General features: G+C 53.2%; 4 protein-coding genes across 11 annotated transcripts in view; 3 read left to right on the top strand and 1 right to left on the bottom strand.

The window, feature by feature from the left end:
- Positions 1-664: 664 nt before the first annotated feature.
- On the bottom strand, positions 665-3,389 carry PAFAH1B3 (platelet activating factor acetylhydrolase 1b catalytic subunit 3). 4 transcript variants are annotated; one of them, XM_079117780.1, is made up of 6 exons: positions 3,256-3,389; positions 2,777-3,040; positions 2,504-2,593; positions 1,744-1,860; positions 1,543-1,665; positions 665-991 (listed from the first exon to the last, which is right to left on the bottom strand). In XM_079117780.1, the coding sequence occupies exons 2-6, from the start codon at positions 2,852-2,854 to the stop codon at positions 704-706; spliced, it is 696 nt and encodes a 231-aa protein (XP_078973906.1). In that variant the 5' UTR covers positions 2,855-3,040; positions 3,256-3,389; the 3' UTR covers positions 665-703. The 4 variants fall into 4 exon arrangements, with proteins under 4 accessions (XP_078973906.1, XP_078973907.1, XP_078973908.1 ...); XM_079117781.1 differs by having other exon boundaries at positions 2,777-3,035; positions 3,256-3,387; XM_079117782.1 differs by lacking the exon at positions 3,256-3,389 and having other exon boundaries at positions 2,777-2,870; positions 2,943-3,124.
- Positions 3,390-5,289: 1,900 nt separating this feature from the next.
- PRR19 (proline rich 19) lies at positions 5,290-7,245 on the top strand. 2 transcript variants are annotated; one of them, XM_079120014.1, is made up of 3 exons: positions 5,290-5,440; positions 6,051-6,642; positions 6,728-7,245. In XM_079120014.1, the coding sequence occupies exons 1-3, from the start codon at positions 5,345-5,347 to the stop codon at positions 7,195-7,197; spliced, it is 1,158 nt and encodes a 385-aa protein (XP_078976140.1). In that variant the 5' UTR covers positions 5,290-5,344; the 3' UTR covers positions 7,198-7,245. The 2 variants fall into 2 exon arrangements, with proteins under 2 accessions (XP_078976140.1, XP_078976139.1); XM_079120013.1 differs by having other exon boundaries at positions 5,290-5,455.
- A 1,774-nt stretch (positions 7,246-9,019) lies between these two features.
- TMEM145 (transmembrane protein 145) lies at positions 9,020-18,228 on the top strand. 4 transcript variants are annotated; one of them, XM_079117778.1, is made up of 15 exons: positions 9,020-9,628; positions 10,336-10,410; positions 10,525-10,602; positions 10,687-10,773; positions 10,857-10,916; positions 11,057-11,141; positions 11,471-11,542; positions 11,647-11,715; positions 11,999-12,079; positions 12,166-12,244; positions 12,380-12,473; positions 13,126-13,298; positions 14,218-14,338; positions 16,577-16,783; positions 17,738-18,228. In XM_079117778.1, exons 1-15 carry the CDS (start codon positions 9,509-9,511, stop codon positions 17,816-17,818), a joined length of 1,482 nt encoding a protein of 493 aa, XP_078973904.1. In that variant the 5' UTR covers positions 9,020-9,508; the 3' UTR covers positions 17,819-18,228. The 4 variants fall into 4 exon arrangements, with proteins under 4 accessions (XP_078973904.1, XP_078973902.1, XP_078973903.1 ...); XM_079117776.1 differs by lacking the exon at positions 17,738-18,228 and adding an exon at positions 17,271-17,650 and having other exon boundaries at positions 9,079-9,628; positions 10,857-10,927; positions 11,026-11,141; XM_079117777.1 differs by lacking the exon at positions 17,738-18,228 and adding an exon at positions 17,271-17,650 and having other exon boundaries at positions 9,083-9,628.
- Positions 18,229-18,689: 461 nt separating this feature from the next.
- The window catches only part of MEGF8 (multiple EGF like domains 8), a 40,387-nt gene continuing 34,175 nt past the window's right edge, over positions 18,690-24,901 (top strand). The window contains exons 1-3 of the mRNA XM_079117766.1: positions 18,690-19,443; positions 24,232-24,395; positions 24,645-24,851. Coding sequence (XP_078973892.1) covers positions 19,257-19,443; positions 24,232-24,395; positions 24,645-24,851 — 558 coding nt within the window. The 5' untranslated portion in view covers positions 18,690-19,256. The remainder of the gene's footprint in view (positions 19,444-24,231; positions 24,396-24,644; positions 24,852-24,901) is intronic.

The raw sequence follows: 24,901 nt of genomic DNA, 5'->3' as shown, positions 1-24,901 counted from the left end.
AGGCCTGAGATGAAGTGCTGCAAGAAGGGCAGTTCACCCTTAGTCTTGGAATCTTTTACTCAAGAAAAAGACCCCAAGAGATCCTAGCTCAGGAGTGGCACTTGAGGCCAGTCTGCCCAGCCTACAGGGCTGTCCTGAGTGACCTCTGCTACCCCCATGTGGCCTGAGCCAGCACTGCAGCCAGAGAGGAGCCTCTGAGGTTCATCCTTTTGACTCAAGCCTATGGACTCATGTGCCCACCTGGGACACCCATCCATACCTGCACTGTGTGGAGGGTCTGCTACTCTGGAAAGGTCAGGGAGCCGCCATAGGAAGTGGCATCTGCTTAGAGCCAAAGCAAAAGGAAGTCCCAGTCAAGGAAACAGCATTTGCAAAGATGAGGGACAGCTCAGGGTGGGCTTTGTTGGATTGCTCTAGTCCCAGAATTCCTACTTGAACTTGATCCTAATGAGTTAATGCTGTCAAGCTGGTTTCACTGATTGGTAGCACCTGCCTGAAGCACACTATTGTGATAGTGGAAATTAACTGCAAGAACTAGCGTGCCTTGATAAATTAGTGATACTTCAAGCAAAAACAACCACCCTACAGAACTGCAGGATCATGGATTAGGATGAGGATCTGGTGTTGGTGCCCTGCAAGCTTGGCCATAAAGCAGGAAACGGGAGACCGAGAAAGAGGAATTTAATGTGGAAAGGCAGGATGTCTAGGATGTGGACTCTGGCAGAGGGACACCCTGGCCCTGGTCTTGGGCCAGCAGACGCAGAAGCAGGGAATGTAAGGCCCGGCAGACCGGTGTGTACCCCAGGCGGCTCAGATGGAGGTAATCATACATATCATGGTGGCTGATGGTGCCATCGGAGTGCACAAAGCCAGGATCAGCATCCAAGAAGTGGGCACGTGGGTGGCCAGCCAATGCTGCCCGTACCAGCTCGTTCACCTGTCGGTTCTTATCCCGAAGTGGGTTGGGGTGCTGGCCCCTCGGGAGCAGGCCCTGAGGAGGAATAACAAAAATCTTAAGATGTCCTATTAACATCTGGCTACTCAGCTCTGTGCTAAACTGCTTATCCCCATAATATTCCCAGCTGCAAAATACACTAGGAATAGGAAAGTGGGGAGGGCAGAAGGGAAGTTCCCAGCTCCCATTCAGCAAAAACTTCTGGGTGTCAGCCTCTTTCCAATTATTACTCACAAAAATGCTGACATGGAAAGGGGTCAATGCCCTCATTCAAAGGAAACCCTCAACTAGAAGTGATGGAGCCTAAGTTCACCCTAGGAATACCTGAAAAGTTTTAACTATGCAAGTGCTTTTTTTTTAGTTTTTCAACACCCCCCCGTATCTCCAGCAGTTCCTTGAGTGAAAAGGGCTAACTGGTCCCCAAACATATCTTCAATCACAGCCATTCATAGAAGTAGCAATCTTCCATATGAGCTTTTGCCTGAAAGCCTCTGTCCTAAGCTAACTTGCCCAGAACTGTGCCTGCTGGGCTATATCTTGGGGATCCCAGCCACCACCATTCTTTCCCCACAGTCCCAGCCTCTCACCAGCACTACGACCCGGGCCTGGGGCTGCCTCTGGTTCACCAGGTGCACAATGGCCTTGATGCCACCAGTCACCTGCTCTGCTGTATGCCCATGGTTGTTGGTCCCCACCCAGACCACCACGATCTGTGGAAAGAGGGGTGGGAAGCAGCAGTGAAGAGGCAAGCAAAGGGTGCTTTAATTCCCCATCCAAGCACCACTCACCTTGGGCCGGATGTGTTCCAGTTCCCCATTCTCCAGCCGCCACAATACATGCTGTGTGCTGTCACCACCAATGCCAAAATTGAGTGCATGCAGGGGAGAAAAGAGCTCCCTCCAGATCTGTGGATGACAAGTGATGTGATCATAGGGCTATCACCACACTCTGTCTGGGCATTGACCAAATGCCATTATGGAAAAGCCTTGCTTTATGGAAGAAGTCTGGTTAAACTCGCCTTGAGCAAATCCCAATAGGGCTGAACCTCACTTCATAGAAACCGAATATAGTCTCATTTTAAACCAAACCCCATAGAAGAAGACTTTATGGAAATCCATCTGCTTGAGCCTTGCATGGAACCAACAGCATTACATTTGAAACTTACTTTGAGGAAAACCATCATGGCTGGACCTTGCTTAGTGCAAAGTTTATGATCGAGCCTTTTTTGTGAAGCACCATCACAGTTAATCTTCACTTTGTGTAAAGCTATTATAGCTTGTGTAAACCCAACAGGACTGTGTACAACTCGAAGCAAATAAAGAACTTCACCTTAGGCAATCTTGCAAGAAAGCCTCATTTTAAGTCTTGTTATACAGAGACTCAATCTGACAAACACAGGTCACACATTTCCTTCTCTGCACAGGTGCACTTACACAGAATTCTTGGTGCCCAGTGGCCTCAGGCCAATTTCAACACCCCACACCTGGTTGGCCTGGGTCAGAAGAGTTAGGGCACAGGCCCGGAAGGGGAAGAAGGGACAGCCCTCACCTCACACTGGTGCATTAGCTGTACCAAGGAGTCCCCGATGAAGACGACTTCGGGTTCCTTATCTTTGCTGTCGGCCACAAACCGATGGTGCTGAGGGACACAACAGGAGGAGTCAATGTGACGCGCGACCCAGGCCCCGCCCCACTTCCTCCGGCAGCTCGACCCCAACAGTGCTCAGATTCTCAGGTGGCAGGTGGTGAGAACCGCACGAACCAGAATTTCTCTTGAGCCCTGCAACTACCCGACCCGAACACCATGGGAGGAATCGCTCACCAGGGACATCCAGCGCCCATCGCCCTGCACGTCTTGCACTGGTGTGGGCCTGCTGGCTGGATTCTCTTGCCCGCTCATCTTGGCGCCGCAGCTCCTGCGGATGAACGAGTGAGGTCGGCCCGGGAATGCTCCCGGGAGGAGGCGGCTCCGCCACGCCCACTCCTACCCCTCCAGGCAACAATGGAGTGTTCCGACGATCTCACTCAGGCGCAGGACGAAGGCCGATCTAGGGCGCCGCCTCCTCTCCAGAGGCTGAAACCTTCACTTAGGAGAGAGTTGGAATTAGGACCACTCGCTTCCCCCACGGCGGCCGCGCAGTGGGCTCGTCTGGCGCTTCCCGCCGGAGCCACTCACTAGCGGGCGGCGGCGGCGGCAGCGGCTAGCGCACCCCGGCACGGGGGCGGGGCAGACGAGACCATCTCCGAGGCGGGGGAGGTGGGAGAAACCACCCATTGGCGCCACAGGGAGGGGCGATTTACCTGAAAAGCCGACAGTGGGCAGGGAAAACCTAGAGCTCTTCCTTGGAGAAGAAACCAATTGCTGTACGAAAAGCAAGTGAGGGAAAGGCCCACCCTACGGTGTGGGGGGTGTGCCCCATTCAGTGTGGGAGAGAGGCGAGCGAGTGGACGAGTTCATTCTTGGATCCCTTGAAGGGGCGGCGCCTACGCACCTGGCAAGAAGGGGACGCTCCTATTTTCTACTGTTGTAGGGGACAGAAAAGAAAGGATGGCAAAACGTGAAAATTAGAGGAACATTTCTTTGGAGATACTCTAAGGCACTACCAGAGCTTTAGGGAAACTCCGTTCGTGGGCTGCACTCAAAACACCGGGTTTTGAGTTTGTTTTCGTTTCACGGCATAAAGTCTAACCTACATATCTTTACGTTCAAGACACCAAAAGACCTACATGGTGCAGAAAAAGAAAGGAAATTGGAGATGTCTGTAGGGCTCAAATCCAGCTTGGCACCTCTCCTGCAAGATCAGCTTGCAGATCTGTCGCCTCTGCTCCTTCTCTAATCATAGAGGCCTACCACCTTCAGTTGGGTGTGTCTGGCGTCTGAAACAGATCCACAGCGAAGGCCACCTAGAGTTGCGCCCCTCCACCTCCCTGCTCTAAATTGATCTCCGACTTGAATGACTTCTCACATCTCCCTGTTCTCAGGGACCTGGTGGTGGTCTTATTCTCTCCTAAACATCCTGATCATTTTCTTGTAGCCAAGGTTGGAACTTCTCTACTATCCATTGCTTCTGGGTAGATTAATAACTGAGCCACAGAGATGAGTCTTATTTATTGTGATTATGTGCTGCTGAATCTACTTCCCTGGAACCAAGCCTGGGATAGTGGCAGCTCAACAAATACAATACTTGCTGAATGAATTTTGCATGAATGTGTCGGATCCAGGCCTTATCAGCGTGTTGAGGAGACTGATACACAGAGTCATGAGGAAAAAAGTTGTGACTGAGGGAGGTACAGGGGACTTCTGGAGGAGAGAATGTAAGGAATCCCACGGAAACCATGCGGGACACGGGAAATCACATACGGGAGTTTATTAAGCAAATAGAGTGTCTCCCTGCAGGGTAAGAGAGAAAATGAGAGGAAAAGAAAGGGAAGGAGAAAGGGCGCACGCTAGAGAGCGTGAAAGCCAGGAGGATAGAGAAAGTGAGGAGGAGAGACAGAAGGATGAGAAAAGATGGCGGGGTAGCTACAGTAAAGCAATTGATTTCCGCTGGGCTAACAGGGGACCAAATCGGAGAAGGATACTTGCAAGCTGACTGATGAACCAATAGCTAGCTTGGATGTTCACAGATTGACAAGTGGTTGGGAGGCGGGGAAAATGGCTGCACCGGAAAGGTCAGGGGGAGCAGCTTTGTACATTACAGAAAGAGAAGCATTCTGAGGGCCAGAGGGGTTTTAGAAGTAGTATCTGAGCAGGGCTTGAAGTATAATATAGACTGGGCAAACAGAAAGAAAAGAAACTTGGGTTACACTATTAGTTATGCATAGGAAATATCTTGGCATTGCTTGATTTTAAAGTCTGAGGGAACATGTGCAGACAGATCAAACTGGAGAGGTGTCTGTGTGTGTGTTTGGGGGCAATTCCTGAAACAAAGCTTAGTGATCTCAAGTTAATGTATTGGTTCTTTCCAATCTTCTGGCAATCATTGTGTAAGGTACTGGCGCTGAGCAATTTCAAACTTTTCCAAGGTTACACAGCTCAAATGTACCTGTTTAAGCGTTTGAACAGATATTTAGCTAGATAGTTTAGCTCCAGAGACTGTAAATCACAACACCACTCTCCAGAGATCAAGCCTGTGCCTGGAAATTGGGTAGACATAACCCTTCTCGCGCGGCTCATCCTGACTTCCAGTCAATCTGCCAATAGCTGTCTAGACCAATCAGCAGTTAGGAATGGGGCGGGTCTGGGGGGAGCCTAATCTCATAACCAACTGGTGGGCGGGAGATGCCAAGGCCAAGTAAGGCTGGGAGGGCGGGACTATAACCGGCACTCTGGGGGCCTCGTGCCTCCATAGGGAGCCTGAAAGTCAAAGGGCGTGGCAGGGACACGCGCATGCGCGTAGTGTGCCTGAGGCCCGGAAGAGCGCGGGGCGTCTTCGAGGCTCGGTCGAGGTGTAGAAGAAGCCATTGCTGTCCACAGCCACGTGGAGTGAGTTGGGGGCAGGTTCGTTGGTACAGAAGAGGCTACGGTGCCCCTCCCCCACCTGCCTCTACCCACTCCCCTCATTCTGCCCTCTGTTCTACCTCAACTGCCCTAGTTTCCCTCCTGCCCCAGGCCTCCCCTCATAACCAGTTCCTGTCCCTGACAGCTCTTCTGTCTTCCTTTCTGCCCTTCCAGGGTTTTTTCAGGCTCTCCAACTTCTCTTGCTGCTCTTTCTCCCGCTTTTCTCGAGGTGTTTCTCCACTTTCTGCATCCTCCCGTAATCCTTCGACTCCTGGATTTCTCCTGTCCAAAATTCCATTCTGGTCCCCTAGATCTCTCCAATTTCATGACCCATGTTCCTGTTCCCAGTTATCCTTTCTCTATTCCTTGACAGCTCTTCTAATTATGACTACCTCTAGCTCATCTAGAATTCCTTCCCTGGCCAAGTCTTTTTCAGCTGCTTTCTACCTACTTCCTTTCCTTTATTTTTTCTTTCTTTTCTTTTCTTTCTGGTCTTTTTTCTCTAAATAGTATTCCTCACCCAACTATCGTTTCTCACTTTACCACTCACTATGACTTGTCGGCATCTAATGATAATCCCATGTTCATCTTTTAGGACATTATGGACTCCCGGAGGCCAGCATCTCAGCCTTTCCAACAACCTGAGAAACCTGGCCGTGTCCGCCGTCGGAAGACCAGGAGGGAGAGAAATGCCCTTGTGGGCAGCCGCCGGGGGAGCCGTCAGGATCCGGCGGCCCCCCAGAATCCTGTGGCCCCTCCTGCCTCCAAGCTTGTGGTCATAACTCAGGGCCGGCTGAGCCGGGAGCACCGGGGTCTCTTCAACCATGAGGTGAAATCTCTGGATGTTGCCCGGCTGCTTAGCAGTGGGTCCCAGGAATCAGAAACCCTCTTTTCCCCAACCAAAACCTCCCCAAGCCCAGGCAGGGTCCAAGAACCAGAACAGTCAAAGGGCAAGGAGAATCAGGTGCCTGGAGACTTGGGTCCAGTACCACCAAATTCCCCAGAGCTCCCTTGCTTGGGAAAACTGCTGGGTGAGCTGCAGTGCCAGCTGATTCTGCCACAGGCCTTCCCCAGGAGGAACCTGGTGCAGGAGGCCAGGGATGTCATCTTGGGAAACTTACAGGCCTGTCATGGCTGTGTACCTGACCTTGCCCTGGTGCTCCGAGGCTGCTACCCACCCTTGCCAGGTGAGCCCACTTCATGTTCCTGTGTTCCTCTTTCCCTTCTCTGCTGTCGCTCAGTTTTCTCCCATGCTTCTTTCCTGTGTACCAGGGACTAAGCCTGGGATACCTGAGAAACGAAGAATGACACCCTCCTGGATCAACAGCCTGGAGCAAGCCCCAAGGGAAGAGAGGCAAAGGAGACATCGGGGAACAAAGGAGCTCACCTTTTCCATTCCTCATACCTCCAGCACTCCCATTGCACACGGGGTGGGCCTGGCACCACCAGGAGGTCCCTGGCCACCCACTTTTCCCTCCTTGCCTTCACCATCTGGGGCAGCCTGGGGCCCTCCAACAGCCTTTGACCTGCTAAAAAGCATCTGGCTTGTAGCCACACCACCCCTTCCCAGACCGTGGGGTGTCGGCCCACTACAGCCCCTACCTCAGCCATCACCCTTGTTGCCCCAAACCTCTGCTCTGGACTGGAGCCCCAGCCCCCTTGCCCCACTGCCCAGCCTCTCCTGGGTGGTAGCTCAGAGCAGTCCAGAAGCCTGGTCCTTTCCACCAATGAGACTATACTGAGAGGGCTGGGCAGTTATCCTGCACTCAGTCGCCTCAATAAAGTAACTTCTCCATGAGTCTCTTGATTTTCAGTGACTGGCTGATCCAGGAAAGCAGCTTTCCTTAGCTCTGAGTCCTTGGGCTAAGATGAAGGGGAAGGTACTGTCATTTGTCACCTTCCTGGGGCCTGGGGGGGTCAGCAAAATGGGGGAACTTGTGGATTAGGCCTTCTAACACATAGACCCACTGTGGCCAAATAGGTGCCTGACTCTGACCTCTGGTAATACTGATCTCCAGAGTGAGTGAGACCAGGACTCCCAGTCTGGAGGTGAACACACACAATCTTAGCTCCAGGGGTTGCATCTGGGAGAGAAAGGATCAGGAGCTGGGGAATCCAAAGAGGAAATAATGACTTTTTAGAGGAGCTAAGAGATCCTGTATTTTTAAAAATTGGTAGAAACTTGCTAGTTGAACATTTAAGACAAGGGGAATAGCCCTCCTTGGCCTCCTTGTGGTATAAGAGGAATGGCATGTACAAGACCAGGAGGAGGGCAAACAGGGCATAGGACCATTTTCATTTAGCCCATATCCCTAGGCCATGCTGGGAGCTAGAGTCACATCTGGGCCTGTCCTTGAGGAGTTCTTGACCTGATGAACACAGGGAACAGTGTATATGCATGATCAAGGTAGGAGAGCAGAATGAGGCTGAATCTGGACCATGGATTTTTTTTCTTTTGCCCATGATGTATTTTAAATGTTTGACTCAATTGCCTACATTAAAATCAAGTAGTTCTGCTTCTTAAAAAAAAAAAAAAAATTTACTGGGCATAGTAGCTTATGCCTATTATCCCAGTGACTGGGAAGGCTAAGGTAGGAGGATCTGGAGTTCAAAGCCAGCCTCAGCAACTTAGCAAGGCCCTAAGCAACTCAGTGAGACCCTGTCTCTAAATAAAATACAAAAAGGGCTGGGGATGAGGCTCAGTAGTTAAGTGCTCCTGGGTTTAATCCCTGTTACCAAAAAGCAACCACTCAGGAGACTGAGTCAGGAGGATCAAAAGTTTTAGCCTCGGCAACCACTGAGGGAGATCCTATTTAAAAATAAAAACTAAAAAGGGCTAGGGTTGTAGCTTTAATGGCAGAGCATCCCTCTGTATTAAATCCCCATTACTGGAGTGGGGGTGGGTTGGAGAAAGTGAAAGGATCTGGCAGCAGATTTACAATTCCTCCTGGCAAAAACTGGTTATGGAGCAGAGGCCCAATGTTCTCCATTGAAGACATTTCATGTACTTGTTTCCCAGTTGGCCCCAGGTACTGGGGATTGAACCAGGGGCACTTGACCTTTGAGCTATATCCCCAGACCTTTTTATTTTTTGAGATAGGGTCTTGCTAAGTTGCTGAGGCTGGCCTCAAACTTGCAATCCTCCTGCTTCAACCTCTGGAGTTGCTGGAACCACAGGTGTGTGCAAATGTATCTGGCTAGAAATTTTCTGCAGTGGAGAGAGGGACAAAATTAGGAATTTTGTTGGGAGTCTGATAAGGCAAAACAAGCGGAAGTACATGGATTCTACCCTGAAAATCCTTTCTAGGTGTTTTCATTGCTCACTGTGAAACCACAGGCCAAGGAGACTGGACTGGGTGGTCACAGGGCTGAATGATTTGGCTAAGGTCACGGTGGGGAAGTGGCAATGCTGGAATTTGAACCCTGATAGCTTGAGTCTATGCTCCTGGAGATCTCACACCTGTCTCACAGCAACCAGGTTTCACACTTTAGTAAGAAGTAACAGGATAGGGTCAGGCAGCTGGGTCTTGTGGTTGTGGCATAGTGCTTCGCCACCTCCACGTTGTGTGACCCAGAACAAATGGCTTGTCCTCTGCTTCTGCGGGAACTTCACATGCAACTGGGTGCATTGCAACTGGGGCCCAACCCAGAGATGGGCATGGAGCTAAGGGTGGCTACCATGGTCGGAGGGATGGTAATCAAAGGATCATTTGGGGAGTAAATGGGAAAGAGCTCAGATCTGGGAGTTTTGTGCCATCCTGGAGACGTCTGGAAGAGGAAATTTGGAGTTCAGTTGAGGACTGGGGAACCGGAGATTTCCGCGAGACCCCCAGAAGAGAGGACTGGAACTGGGGCGGAGTGCCAAAAGCTGGGCAAGGGGGCTTCCCCTTTCTCGTGGGAAGGGTAGGCGCCAGGTTGGGGAGGAGGGGGCGGCCATCGCTTTGCCCGGCGGCCCCTTTAATCGGGGGCGCGCGCTGGCCGGCCCGCGCGCTCTCGCCTCCGTCGCCCGGCCGGAGCGGGAGCCGGAGCGGAGCCCGGGCCAGAGACGGCGGAATGGAGCCCCCGCGCGCGCCCGCGCTGCGCCGCCTGCTTCCGCCGTTGCTGCTCTTACTGCTGCCACTGCCCCCCCGCGCCCGGGCCAAGTATGTGCGGGGCAACCTCAGCTCCAAGGAGGTGAGCTCGCCGGGCCCTCCTCAGCCGGCGGCCGAGCCAGGGGGACCAGAGGGGAGCGGCGCGCCCCGCCCCCTGCCGCCCCTCCCAGGGACTGGAGCAGGGTGGATGGGGCATTGGGCCAGGTCGAGGCCGCGGAGACCGCGGAGTCTAGGCCAGACTTGGGGGTTGAATTAGGGACGTTGAGGTCAGCAGGGTGGTGGTGGCCGGGCTGGGAAAGGCGGAGTTGGTGGGGGTTGGGGGCGCGCCGAGGTGGTGCTGAAGGGACAGCACTCTTCTCTCCGCAGAAAGCCGAGTTCACCGCACGCGCGCTTGGGGCCAGGAGGGGCGGGGTGGATGATTCCCCCGCATGGATGGTCTTTGGGACCATCGGGGGCGGGCGTGCATGTGTGGCTAACTGGGTTAATGCTGGTGGGACGGTGGCCTGGGCAGAAGTGGCTTCTATGGGCACTGGCCATAGGGCACAGGGGAAATGCAGGAAGGAGTGCTCCAGGGGAGGAAACTTGGGGATCATCTGAGGTAGAAAACCAGGGCAGCAGGAATCCTGGACCCACGGAGAAGGGAAGTGAAAGGAATTGGAGGTGACTTGTCTCCTTGTGGTATTTGGGAAGCCAGTTATCTGGGTAGGGAAGAAAAGTTGGGGGTGTCTATTGAGTGGAGGAGAGTTCTTGATGGACTCAGAAGAGGGCCTGACTGGGTCCCTTTGCCAGGACTGGGTGTTCTTGACAAGATTTTGTTTCCTCTCGGATTATGGCCGGCTAGACTTCCGTTTCCGCTATCCTGAGGTGAGTCTCCCCCAACCACTTGCCAAACAGGCTGGATACTCCTTTGGCCTCCCAAGGTAAGGGCCACCCTAGCTCCCTATACTTCTCCAAACCCCCAAATCTCTGAGTCTGCAGGCCAAGTGCTGTCAGAACATCCTCCTCTATTTCGATGATCCATCCCAGTGGCCAGCAGTGTACAAGGCAGGGGACAAGGTGAGGGCTGTGAGGAGGGTGTAAGGGGGAGGAGGCAGAAGGTTGTGGCTGACTACAGAGTGACCCTGTCTCTGCCTTCCCCAGGACTGCCTGGCCAAGGAATCAGTGATCAGGCCGGAGAACAACCAAGTCATCAATCTCACCACCCAGTATGCCTGGTCAGGCTGTCAGGTGCGGGGGAGTGGGCAGGTGCTGAAAGTTGAGGCCTGAGGACATTGAGGACAGGTTTCAGCCTTTTCCTGGCTCCTCCCCAGGTGGTGTCAGAAGAGGGAACCCGCTACCTGAGTTGCTCCAGTGGCCGCAGCTTCCGCTCTGTGCGTGAAAGGTGGTGGTACATCGCGCTCAGCAAGTGTGGGGTACGGGGCTGGGGTGGCCACCTGGGTTTCTCCTCTTTGCCTTTCTGCTGACTCCCTACCTGCCCAGGACCCTCCTTAGGCCTCCACACTCCCTACAGGGAGATGGGCTGCAGCTGGAGTATGAGATGGTCCTCACCAATGGCAAGTCATTCTGGACAAGACACTTCTCTGCTGATGAGTTTGGTGAGCAGATATCTGGGAAACAGGAGTCAGGATCTCTGTGGGAGCCAGGTGCAGTGGTGCACACCTATAATCCCAGCGGCTCAGGAGGCTGAGGCAGGAGAATCACAAGTTCAAGGCCAGCCTTGACTTAGCAAGACCCTGTCTCAAAATAAAACAAAAAAGGCTGGGGGTGTGGCTTAGTAGTAGGACATTCCTGGGATCAATCCCTAGTACCACAAAATTACAAAACAAGTAAATTTTTTAAAAAGGATCTCTGTGGAAGCCCAGAGTGGTTACCTGCTGAAGGATACCCACTCTGTGAACCATTGTCTCCTTCCACCAAATCCTAGGGATCCTGGAGACAAATGTGACCTTCCTCCTCATCTTCATCCTCATCTTCTTCCTCTCCTGTTACTTTGGATGTGAGTCCAGCATATAGGGGTGGGAGAGGAGATATGGGGGAACAGGGTTGGGGAAATGGGCTGCCCACTCCTCTTTGAACAGCCTTTCCCTGCCCACTTCCCAGATTTGCTGAAAGGTCGTCAGTTGCTTCACACAACTTATAAAATGTTCATGGCCGCAGCAGGAGTGGAGGGTGAGGTTTAGCGTCCCAGCTTTTGAGTTCTGGGGGAGGAGGGGCTTGTGGCCCAGACACATAGATCTGAGGGAAAAGGGCTGGGGGTCCAGACTCCTGAGTCTGATGGAGGAGGGGTTGGGGGCTGTGGATTCCTGGGTATCCTAGCAGGTAGGTAGGGGTCCGTGGTCTAGAGTCTTGATTGGAGAGGAGGACTCAGACCATCTGGATCATAGTGCTAGAGGACAGTGATGCTCCAAAGCCAGTTTCTGTCCTTTCTTCTCTCTGCCCATCCTTTCCCCAGTCCTGAGCCTCCTGTTTTTCTGCATCTACTGGGGCCAGTATGCCACCGATGGCATTGGCAATGAGAGCGTGAAGATCCTGGGTAAGAACTGAGTGGGGTCATGGGAGGGTGGAGCCCTTGGTTCAGGTCTGGCATCTTCTCTGAGCCAGTCTCTCCTCCCTTCCCAGCCAAGCTGCTCTTCTCCTCCAGCTTCCTCATCTTCCTGCTCATGCTCATCCTTCTGGGGAAGGGATTCACGGTGACACGGTGCCCGGGCAGGGAGTGCTTGTGGGGTGGCCAGGCTGGGGAGCAGGGCAGGGCAGGGAGGGTGGGTGTGGGGTGGCTTCCTCCTCTCCCTGACAGCCCCAACTCCTGCTGTCTCCCTTCATGGCCTGCTGCCAGGGGCCGCATCAGCCATTCGGGCTCTGTGAAGTTGTCTGTGTACATGACCCTGTACACCCTCACCCACGTGGTGCTGCTTATCTACGAGGCTGAAGTGAGTCCCCATGGCCCCTGCCAAGTCCCACCAGTCCCTGGTTTTTGGCAGCCTCCTCCTCCTTGACCTGTCTGCTGCCCTTCCCCACACAGCATCCTCCCTGCTCTCTCTCCTACTCTGCAATTTTCCACCTTCCCATCTGTCTCTTTAAGTGATTCTTTCCCTCTTCACCATCTCTGAGCAGGTTTCTTCCTCCTCCCTCAGTTTCTCACTGTCTGTCACATTTAAGCTCTACATCTAATGAGTTCAGGAGTCACACAGACCTTGACTCCACTCCTGTAGCCTTAGCCAGCTGACCTTGAGTGATGACCCATTTCCTTCTCCAAAGAGTGGAGGATCTTACCCTCCCTAAAGGCTTCCCTCCTAGCCTCACTTTCCTCCTCTGTGAATGGGGCGATAGTTAAGACCACCCTCATTGAGTTGATGCTAATGGAAAAGCTCACACATGGTAGGTATTGGCCCCATGTTGGGCTCAGGGTAGCTGATGTATCTCTTCTCATCTGTTTCATTTTCTCTATCTCTATATGTTTCTCTCTCCATCCCTGACTCCCTTGCTGCTTCTGTCCTCACCTAGTACCTCTGCTCCCTGGGTGCCCAGGGGTGGGGTCTGGGATGGGAGGCCAGGTTATGATGAACCCTCTCCTGGGTCCAGTTCTTTGACCCAGGTCAGGTACTGTACACATATGAGTCTCCGGCTGGCTACGGACTCATCGGGCTGCAGGTGGCAGCCTACGTGTGGTTCTGCTACGCTGTGCTCATCTCCCTGCGCCACTTCCCTGAGAAGCAGCCCTTTTACGTGCCCTTCTTTGCTGCCTACACCCTCTGGTGAGAAATGGTGTCCCCATCCTTTCTCTTCTCCCCTAACTCAGACCCTCCTCAGTAAGGAAGACGGGCTTTCAAGTCAGATAGTTATCACCTGAAATCTGTCACTTCACTTTATGACCTTGAAAAAATTACTGTCCCAAAGTAAAACTCTATAAAAGTAGAGGAAGAAAAAAAAAAAAAAAAAACAAACTTTCTTTTGGTCTGGTGATATATGTAGCTAAGTGGTAGAGTGCTTGCCTAGCATTCATAGACCCAGCACTGAAAAATAAAATTACTTTCACAGACAGTGCTTTAGATTGCTTACCCACAAAACAAGGTTGCAAATAATGATCTCCAGAATGCATAGGGCAATCAATATATGCAGGCTTAGTGTCTTGCACATAGTAAATGCTCAATAAAAACTCATAGTTATTATCATTTAACAATACGACAGTAAAATAGGCAAACTCTGAGCCAAATTGCCTGGGTTCAGATAAATCCATTAACTTTTCTCTGCCTTAGCTTCCTCATCTGTCAATGGAGATGGAAACTGTACCTACCTCATACACTCACTGTGACAGTTAAATGAATTTTATATGTAAAATGCTTAGAAACAGGTCTGACATGCAGGCCTGACCTGCAATAAGTCCTTATTATCATTCATCAATTCAGTCATCAAACATCTATTGGTTTCCAATCAGATGCCAGGATTTTGGGTAGGTGGAACCAAGTTAAATTTAACCTAGCCCTTGCCCCCTAGGATTTCCAGACTAGTGCATTCTTGTTCCTTTGCAATCTCTGGCTTTTGAAGGGCACACTGGCTGCCTTCCAGTTTGGGACCTGCCTGGGACCTGTGTAGGTGCATGGTGTGGTGAGGGTGGGGCCAAGGGATGAGGGGAGAGCAGGGGCAATCTCTATCCAGCCAATACCTCTTGTACAGGTTCTTTGCAGTTCCTGTCATGGCCCTGATTGCCAATTTTGGGATTCCCAAGTGGGCCCGGGAGAAGATTGTCAATGGCATCCAGCTGGGAATCCACCTGTATGCCCATGGAGTGTTCCTGGTAAGGATGGGCCTCCAGGGAGGGATGGGAAACTGAAGGGCAGAAGATAGGTGAGGCTCCCACCCTGATCTGCCTGAGTGTGTGAGCTCTTGACCCATCTCCCCTTTAGTCATTTGCCCCTTAGTCATTGAGGAGACACCTAATGACAGCTGCTGGGTAGTCTACTGTGTACTCTAGAGCCTACTCTCTTCTACTATTTCTCTCTGCCATCTTGTATCCTGGCTTCTTCCCTCAATCCTACCCTTTTCTCCTCCCGCCATCCTTATTTTCATCTCTGATTCTGTCCCTGGTCTCTCACATTTCCCTTGGTGTCCCTACTGCCCTCCTGAAGCCCCTTAATCTCTATCCCATCCTTCCCCCACACTTTCTCTCATCACAAGCCATTGTTAAGGAAGAATATGGGACAGGCTGGGGCTTCTAGAGCCCTAGATATGAATGGTGTTGTCTAGACCTAGGCATCAGGGGCTCCCAGCACCAAATCTATTTTTTGTCTTGGTTCACATCCTATCTGACCTTCTTTCAACAGTTTTCATATTCATCCATCCATCCATCCATCCATCCATCCATCCATCCATCCATCCATCCATCCAACTGTTCACTGGACACCTGTCTTGAACCAGCCTGTTTCTTGCCAGGGACATCCATGTTCAATGAGTCCTACTCTCTTGTTTAATTGTCAGAGCAACCTCAGGAGAGGATGGATAACAATCATTGTACCCACTATTCAGAGAGGAAAAGTTAAGGCTCAGAGAGAGATGACGACCCACAGGGCTCCATGGCCTTTAGCAGAAGGGCAGGCACTTCAAACCCTGTCTTCTGGCAGACCACAAGGTCTCACATAATGGGGAACCTGAAAGGAAAATAGGCATCACTGAGGTCCCCAGTTTTTAACCTGAGGGACTCACAATATGAGCATGTAGGGAAGTACTCAGCTGCCCAGGGAGGGGAGTCGCCTTCCCTGGCCAGTCCATCTTGAAACTCTGTAGGAAGTCAGAAAGAGACAGAAGAGAAATGCTGCCAGATTCTGTGGGACATGCCCAGCTACTCTGAGGGCTGAGATAGGAAGATTGCAAGTTCAAGGCCAACTTGGGTAATTTATCCAGGCCTTGTCTCGAAACAAAACAAGAAGAGGAAGGAGGGCTGGGGGACATAGTTCAGTGGTAGAGTGTTTGTCCAGCATGTGCCAAGGCCCTGGGTTTGGGTTTCTAGCGCGGCAAAAAACAAACAAAAAACCTAACCAACCAACCAAACAAAAAACAGAAAAAAAGTTAAATTCTGAGAAACCACCATGTGCCAGGCTCCACACCAGTGGTTTTCATTTCCACCTTCTCATCTTTTCAGAGAGGCACTATAATCCCTTTTGGCTCGTGAGGCTCAGAGAGTTTAATCATTGTGTCCTAGATCCCACACAGTGAGCCATGGAGCCGAGATGTGAGGCAGGCCCAGATTGCCAGATGCAGTGCCCTTACTATCATTTCACCTTCAGACAGCCTCCTTCCTAAAATGCTCAGCTCCACCTCAGGCATCCCACTGCTCACTGGCTTTGGCTCCTTGCTCATGCATTCAGCACAACCTAAGAGGAGATGTGCTGTTTCTAGGATGTGAGGATGGAGTCTCACCCAGTCCCCTCCCCCTCATGGTCTGCGGACTGTAGGGAGACTTCCAGGCACTGCTCTAGAAGGTTCTGGGATTCAATCGGGAACAGAAGAGTCAAGTTCCAGCCTCCATGGGGCTAACATTCTACAGTGCATTAACTGCTGTGTAATTGAACTTTGTATTTTATGGAAATATTCTGTTATCTGTGCTCTCCATTATGGTAGCTAATGAGCACATGAATATGGGTAGAGTAGTGCCGTGTGATTGAGAATCTAAAATTTTAGCTTAATTTTGATTAAGCCACATTTGGCTAGAAGCTATCAACCTGGACTGCACAGGACAAGGATCTTAACAAATGATAGCCCAGGGCTCTGTGGAAAGAAGCACAGGCAGAGTAATAAAAGATGTGTAGAGGGGAAAGGTCAGAATCTTGGGCACCGTGAGAGCCTAGAGGTGACAGCTAAGCCAGTCTGAACGGTTGCAGAAAAGTGTCAAGTGGAGGATGTCAAGTGGAGTGTCAATATCAAGTGTCAATATCAAGTGGGATGTCAAGTGGAGGGACTCTTTAGAACCCCAACTTTATGGAACCATTCTGGGGCCTGGACAGTGATTCTCCAACCTCCGTCTTGCCTCTCGCCCCAGATCATGACTCGCCCATCCGCGGCCAACAAGAACTTCCCATACCACGTGCGCACGTCGCAGATCGCCTCCGCAGGTGCTCCGGGCACCGGAGGGAGCCAATCCACAGACAAGGCGTTTCCGCAGCACGTCTATGGGAATGTGACCTTCATTAGCGACTCGGTGCCCAACTTCACGGAGCTCTTCTCCATCCCCCCGCCCACCTCTTCCGTAAGCCCCGCGGCCCCGGCTCCCGAGGAGCTGCTGGCGCCGCCCCTGGAGTACCTCACCCCGCTCCCGGCCCCGCCGCCGCCCCCGGTGCCTGGGCGCCTGAGCCCACCCCCCGCCTTCCGCACGCCCCGCGCCCCAACGCCGCGCCGCGACCGTCCCCTGGCGCCCGCGCCCACGCTGCCGGACTGGGTCCTGGCGCTACTGCGCACGCCCCCTCAGACGCCACGCGCTGTGCCCCCACCGCCCGCCTTCCGCGGCTCTCCCCCAGCTCCCCGGCCGCCGCCGGAGTTTGCCCGGCGCACCCCGACGCCTCCCCTTGAGTACCTGGCTCCGCTGCCCAGGCGTCCCGCTACCCACTCCTTCCCTGACGGACACGTGCGTCCATGCTTGGGGTAGTAGGGTCTTCTGGGGGAGGGGGACGGGCCTTCGGGGCCGCATCTGCCCCCCGAGGGTTCCGGACGGCCTCTGACCCTGACCCCCCTCCCAGGCCGGGAAGCAGGTGGAGGAGACAGCGGTAGCGGCGGCGGTGGCCCCGAGGGGCCGTGTGGTGACCATGGCCGAGCCGGGCGCAGCCTCCCCGCCCCCTCCCGCTCGGTTCCCCAAGGCTGCCGACCTGGGCTGGGATGGCCCGACGCCGCCCTACCAGCCGCTCGTGCCCCAGACGGCGGCGCCACACACCGGCTTCACCGAATACTTCAGCATGCACACGGCCGGGGGCTCCGCACCCCCGGTCTGAGCATCCCTGGCCGCCCCTGTCCCATGGACCGCCCACCGGGCCCCGGCTGGGCTCCGGACCCTCAGCTTTGTCCCGTTCCCAGGGCTCGACCAACCCCAGCCCTCCCAACTCTTCCCACCCCGCGCGCCCAGGTTGGGTGCGCTGTGTCCCGCCCCCACCCCTTCTTCTCTCGTGCCAAACGGTCCCGCGGGAGCCGCTCTCCCCGTCCCCTCCCTCAGCCCCTGCCCCGAACGGCGCCGGATTCTGGGCTCCCGCTGTTCCGTGATCTCCGACCCCCTGATCCCCTCCGAGACCTCTGACCCCACCGGACTCCGGAAAACCCACGATGACCGCCGGGACCCAGATCGTGACTCCAGGATTCCGCGACCCCGAGCCATTACTCCCGGGACGGATACTGTGAAGCTGGTCTCGACTCTAACCCTCCCTCGGATCTGTGACCTTGGACCCGTGCTCTCTGCCCCTCTCTGCATTCCGGGGGCCTTCCCTCGGTCCCTGGCAGAAAGATTACCCCTGCCTTCTTGCCAAAATAAAAAAGGATTTGTTTTTATTTATAACATGGCTTCTTTTACATCTTGAGAGTGCTGAGCGGCGGGGTTAAGCAAGAACAGTTTCAGGCTCAGGATCACTGTGTGTCCATCTGTGAAATGGCATTTTGGGACCCGAGGCAAGGGTTTGCATAATCTGGCCTTTGTATTGACCCAGAATCTGGGAGCACAGAAGATATCAATCATCTAGCAGAATCCTATATTGTACTGCTCCTCTATTCTTACCTTCTTTTCCAATCGGAGATCGAGGCGCCCTCCAGTGGCAAAAGTTTTGCTTAGCCACTGGCACATGGCTTTTCTCTCCCAGATTTTGCGGCACATTCTTGCCGCTGCGCATGCGTGATTCTCTCTCCGCCCAAGGAGGTCGCTGATGCGCATGCGGTCGAGTACAGATGGGCGGGGAGGTTTCCGGAAGTCTCTCTTTGAGAAGGGGTGGAGTTGGATGCTCCGCAGTCCTCCCAGGGCCGCTCTGACCTGCCGGTCTTCAACTTCTCGTCTCCTCTCGGCCGATCCTCCCAGAGCGGCCTCTCGGTTCCCGCCCCCTTACTCTCCCAGCGGGTCTTCCCAGGGCCTCTCTGGCCCGAGCATCCCCTAGTCTCTCTGGTCTGGCCTATCCGGCTTGGGAAGGAGGTGCGGGTGGGTGAGCTAAGGGAGTGCGCCTATGGGATCCGGGCCCGAGCGGTGAAGACAGGCTCCGCCCCTGGCACCCGCTTGCGCCCCGCCTCCAGCTGGAGGGGGTCTCACCGGACCTACCTGGCCGGTCGGGACCCGCACGCTTTATGGAGGCCCTGCCGGGCCTTAGAACCCTTCGACCCTGGGGACCCTCCCGTCCATAAGGTCTGTTTTGGCCTGCAGCGGCCCGAGTCTAACCCCTGGACACCATTTATGGGGTCAGCCCTCCTATGGGGGCCCGTGTCTATCAGGGACCCTTACGGTCCCTAAGCGTCGACCCCATCCCAAACGACCCTGTACACAGGGCCTTCCAGGGGTGGATAGGGCCCGCCCCTCGGCTTCCAGAGCCGATCAACAGCGGCCGTTCCCTTCGCGGGGACTGCGTCTGCTGGACCTCCCCGGTCTACAAGGCCATGCTACCCCTATAGAGGTTGTATTTGCAGGGCCTCATCCCAGTAGAGGGTCCTCTCCGGGTCTTTAAGGCCCTTCCGTCTCCAAGGAGTCAGTGCCCGAGGCGGCGATGGCCTTGGGCCAGGCTCTGGGTGCGGCACTGGCCCTGGCCTTGGCCATGTTAGGGCCGCTGTCCCCTGGGGCCCTGGCCGGGGATTGCAAGGGGCAGCGGCAGGTGCTACGGGAGGCACCAGGCTTCGTGACGGATGGTGCGGGCAACTACAGCGTCAATGGCAACTGCGAGTGGCTTATCGAGGGTGAGTGGGGCCGCGTGGGTCACTCACTCATTAGCTAGTTCATTCATTTGTGCATCCATCCACCCAGCACATTCCCAGAGCCCGGTTCTGGTCCAGATCTTTTACTCCAAAATGCAGGACACCCAGGGTTGTAGCTATTCTGAGCCCTGTTCTGGAGGGCTGAAAGTCTGGTGGGGGAGGTGTGTGCAGACCAACCTGGAGCATCGGTGAACGGTATTCTGAGTAATTGCTAAAAACTAAGACTCTTGGTCCAATCACTTGGTTTAGAATTTAAGCTACATGGCTTATTAAGTCTGTGACTTTGAGCAGTTATCTGAGCATTTACCTTATCTGAATTTTGACTTCTCTTACCCCAAACAGGGGTGACAATAGAATTAAATGAAACCAGGTATTTAACATACCTGATGGTGGCACTTATTAAATGTTCAATAACAATATTAGGATTATTATTATGTTTAAAGTACTTCAATGAAAACATTATTTTTTTTTTAGTCATTCATGTGCCACACATATTTACCACCAGAACATAGCAGAAGACCAAAGACACCCCAGTAGTCTCTAGGACTTCGGGCTTGGAGTTCAGTGGGGGAGACAAATGCATTCACAGACAGTGACAGCTCAGAGTGGTCTGTGATGGAGAAACCCTAGGGCCTGAGAGAAAGGTCGGCTTCCTGAAGATGTCAGAGCTGATCTAAGTGATCAATGGGAATCACCAGAAGCTGGAAGAAGAGCATTCCAGAAAGAGGGAAAGGCCTGTACAAAGACCTCAACACTACTCTTATGGGCTTCTAGACAACAGAGGGGACAAAGTCATTCCTGGGTAGAGGGAAGCCCTGACTTAACCTGGGGTCCTACTGGACCAGGGGCACAGGTAAGAAGTGAAAAAGCATTTCTGGCATGAAAAACAGCCTGCAAAGGCCTCGAAGTGGGAAAGTATGATGCTTTTGAGCAGCTGGAAATCAAATGTGCTGAAACAGAGTCCCAGATAATAACCATCGAACCAGAGGTTGTGGGATTGGGAGAAGCCAGGTGTAGGACTTTGTGATTTTGAACTGTATCCTGAAGGCAATATGGAGGGAGAAGAGAAGTCCAAACACAGTGTCTAGAAAATTCCAGGAAGGCCTTACCCAGGCAATAGATGTGGCAGTGGCCTCCAAGGAGAGGTGGAGGGTCCTGGGCAAAGGCCAGAGTGATAACAGAGCCTGGGTCATGTAGGACTTCCTTTGGTTGGTAGACTGTGGAGTTTTTTTTTTTTTTTTTTTTTAATACTTTTCAGTTGTAGGTAGGTAGACCCAATACCTTTATTTTATTTATTTATTTGTATGTGACGCTGAGGGTCAGACCCAGTGTCTCACAAATGCTAGGCAAGTGCTTTACCACTGAGCTACAGCCCAGCCCCTACAGAAAAGTTTTGATAAGGGGAAGGGCATGATTTGATTTATGTCGTAGAAGATCTCTCTGACTGCTTTATGGGGTATAGATGAAGGCATATTTCTTGAGTTAGCATGTCTGCCTGTGGGAACCATTTCTGTCAGACGGCAGGATGAGAACCCCACGAGTGTGCTGGGGGAGTGTAAATCATTCTCTGACCCTGAAGGTTCTGAAACGGAATGGTGGGGCTGGGCATGACGTTAAGCCCCCAGTGTGCTCACTGAGGCTGCTTAAGGCTGAGGCAGAAGGAGGCACGGGGTTAGCTGAATGGGCTTAGGGGAAGGTGAAGAATCTGCTGGAAATCATAGAGGAGGAGCCTCTGAAACAGGGTTCTGAAGCACACATAGAAGTTTACTGGGTTGGAAATGGGAACAGCCTCTAGTGAGGCGATGTCCTGCAGGATCCCTCTGGGTTTGTCTGGTCTGGCTACACTATAGACTGGGACTTGAGGAGGGAGCCAGGAGCTGGGGAAGATGGACCTTGAATGTCAGGCTGAGCAGCTTGACCTTTCTCTTGGGGTTGCTGGGAAGCCACATAACTCTCAGGCTAGGTGGGGATGAACCGGAGACTTGGTTTGCTGGTCTCTAGGAGAGAGTGAGTTCTGAATTGGGGCAGGGACTGGGATGTGGTCAAGAGGTGTGGAATTGCAGGGAGATGTTTGTGGAGTTTCACCAGTGACACTTGAGGACCAATTTCCTGGATATTGGGGTGAAGGAAACATCTGGGAGACCTCCAGACCTCTCTTGATCTTCCATCCTCCCAATCCTTGTCACCTCTGAAAACCAGTATCTCCCTCCGTATATTGAAAAATCAGTACCAATCCACTTTTATGCAAAGTTCAGAGTTTTATCTAGGCTTAGTCCTCAGGAGTAAGAGCATCCTGCTTTTGAATAGGGGTGGGGTGGGGTTAGCAGCGGTGGTGTTTTGGGATCAGATTTCTGTGCGGAATAGTGTGGGGACTGGGTAGAAACAAGAGACCTTGAACTTAGGCAGAAACTTGGGGAAGGCAGATGGTGAGCTGCCCTCCAGCAGGCACTTGACAAAGATGTACTTGTGATTCCAGGAACAGAGCTGTGTAGTTTGGTCGAGGCTGGTGAGATTCTGGGAGGTCTGGTTGCCTGGTCCAGCTGAATGGTTTTCTGCTTTCCCCAGGCCATGGGTGGGGATCTGTATGTGGTGGTCCCCAGGGGCTCTGGTCAGAGCCTGAGAGAGAGCTTCAGTAGTCTTCCTTTTGTGCATTTCTGCATTCCAGCATTTGCTGAGCCCTTACTCAGTGCCAGGCCTTGTGTTGGGCAGCACTGGGAAGGGAATTAGGCCCAGGCCCAGGTTCTGCTCTGGGGACCTCATAGGCTGCAGGGAAAGTAGACATGGATGGTCCTGGCCCAGAGTGATGAAGGTTATAGTGGGACTTGAGAATCCTAACCCAGCTAGGGGTCATCAGGGAAGGCTTCAGGGGAGGGGGAGGATGGGAGGGGAGGGAGGAGAGGGGAGGGGAAGCTTGCTAGCAAGAGGGAGGATGCGTTCCAAACAGCTTGTACAAAGGCCCTCCTCCATAGAGCTTTGAACATTGGGGTGATGTGACAAGACTGGGCTCCAAATACCAGGTTAGGGAGCTGAATTTTCTCCTAGGGTGGTGAGGACTTTTGAGAGGAAGGACAGGACCAGATGTCAGGTTGAAAAGACCCATTTTAGGACAAGACTAGAGGCCAGGCCTTGAAGGAAGCTGAATCAGTGGTCCTGGTGAGAGAGGTCAAGGACGAGGGCTTGACAAGCATATTATTGAGCACCCTGACTCTGGGCTGGCAGCTTAGAGATATCATTTTCCTGAATGTTCACACCAGCCATGGTAGGTGAGAGAATTATTCCTGTTTTGCAGTTAAGGAAACTGAGGCTCTAAGAGCTCATGGAACCAGCTCATGAATACCTAACCAGAGGGAGTGGTATATCTGCAGGATACAGATGGATATGCTGAGTGGGGCTGGGGGTGGGGAAAGTGACCCAGGGTCCCTCCAGTTGGTCATGGACAGAGGTGGAACCCAGCTTCTAGTTTCCTCAGCCTTCAGGACTCCTCCGAGCTGCCTTAGTGTCTCATGAGGACACCTACTGTAGGATGTGGAAAGAGAGAGCCTTCTGGAATCAGCACCTGGCTGAGAGCAAGATTAGTGACAGTATTAAACTCTTGGTGTGATATGCTAGGCTCCATCATAAGTACTTTATGGGCATTATTGCCTCTCACACAGTCAGATGTCAACTGGGGCTGTGGTCACATGAATGCTCACCTGGGCTGCATGTCCAAGGACGTCCCTCCCAGGGTTGGCTGCTGATGCTGGCGGTCAGCTGGAAGCTCAGCTGGGGACACTGGCTGGAACACCTAGTGTGGCCTATCCACGTGGCTTTGGCTTTTGGTGGCTTGGCAGCTGTGTTCTGAGAACAGTCCATGAGTCCCAGGTAAAAGATGCAAGTCTTCTTATTTCCCAGCCTTAGAAGTCCCACAATGTTTTGCTGGTTTTTATTGGTCAAGCCAGACATTAAAAACTTCAGATAGAAGGGGTAGGGAGTTAGCACTCACCTTTAAATGTGAGAAATGGCCAAAAAAGTTTGTTTATTCTGTGATGCTGGGGATGTAACCCATAGCCTTGCACATGTTGGGCCAGTGCTGTATCCCCAGCCCCAGCCTAAGAAGCTACAGGCCCACTATACCCTGCAGTACCATTATATCCCCGCTTTATAGATGAGAAACAGAGCCAGAGAAGGTAGGTGACGTGTCCAAAGGCATGCAGCTAGTAGCTCTTCAGTGGCAGAGTCAAGATTCGAGCCCAGGCAGATCAATTTGTGCCTGTAACCACCGCAGAAAACAGAGATGTGAGACTCTGGGCAGGGGCAGAGGGGAACCCTGACACTCCAAGATTAGGCCTTTGTTAAGGTGCAGGTGACTGGTCTTCCCTCGGAAGCTTGGTACAGGGAAGTTCTCATGTCTGCTGGGGCCTGGGCTCTGACCCTCAGCCTAGCCTGTCTGAAGCTCATGCAGATAGGACGAGCGAGGCATCAGGGACCCCGCAACTTTGACCACTGGGTTGGGTTTTCCTCTGCCTGTTAATTTCCCCATCTGAACAGTGAGGAAATGTTCAGCCTGATTGCAGGGTTGACATTGTGATTCCTTCTTGGGACTCCTGTCCTTCTGGCTGTCACAGCTCTGACCTCCTTGCGCTGTAAGACCAGGAGCTCCTTCAGGGCGGGGTCCAAGCCTGACTCACCCGTGAGCTCCACATCACCTGCAGCAGTGTCTTGTGGGTGGGTTGCATGGAGGGATGGGGAGAAGGTCTGCGTGAGAACCTGGCCCCTCTGCTCACCTCCCAGCTCCAAGCCCCCAGCACCGGATCCTACTGGACTTCCTTTTCCTGGATACGGAATGCACATATGACTACCTGTTCGTGTATGATGGTGACTCTCCCCGAGGCCCGCTGCTTGCAAGTCTGAGTGGGAGCACCCGGCCTCCGCCCATCGAGGCTTCCTCGGGCAAGGTTGGTGGAGACTGCTGCATGGCTGCAGCTGGAGGATCCGTGGGGCGTGGGGGAGAGAGGAATGCAGAGGGAAACGAGACCAGGAGGAACCGAGAGGCAGCCAGAGAACATCAGAGAGAAGGACATAGGGACAAAGAAGGTAGAGAGAGACAAAGAAAAGCAGTGGGGTCCTGGGTCCCTGTGGGTGGGTCATCTTCTTGGTCTAGCTCCAGAGTCTACCTGCTATGCCTAGTCCCCTTGTGCCCGCAGATGCTGCTGCACCTCTTCAGCGATGCCAACTACAACCTGCTGGGCTTCAATGCCTCCTTCCGTTTCTCTCTGTGCCCCGGGGGCTGCCAGAACCATGGGCAGTGCCAGCTCCCTGGAGTGTGCGTCTGTGAGCCAGGCTGGGGGGGCCCTGACTGTGGCCTGCAGGAATGCTCCGCCTACTGTGGCAGCCATGGTACCTGTGCCTCGGTGAGCTGTCCCCAGTTGTGTCCCCCTAGGGTCCTGATCTGTGAAACCCA

This window comes from Sciurus vulgaris (assembly GCF_902686455.1).
Source record: "Sciurus vulgaris genome assembly, chromosome: 17".
Classification (NCBI taxonomy): Eukaryota; Metazoa; Chordata; class Mammalia; order Rodentia; family Sciuridae; genus Sciurus; species Sciurus vulgaris.
The sequence above is the reverse complement of the archived record's forward strand: the minus strand, read 5'-3'. Positions and strand labels throughout refer to the sequence as shown.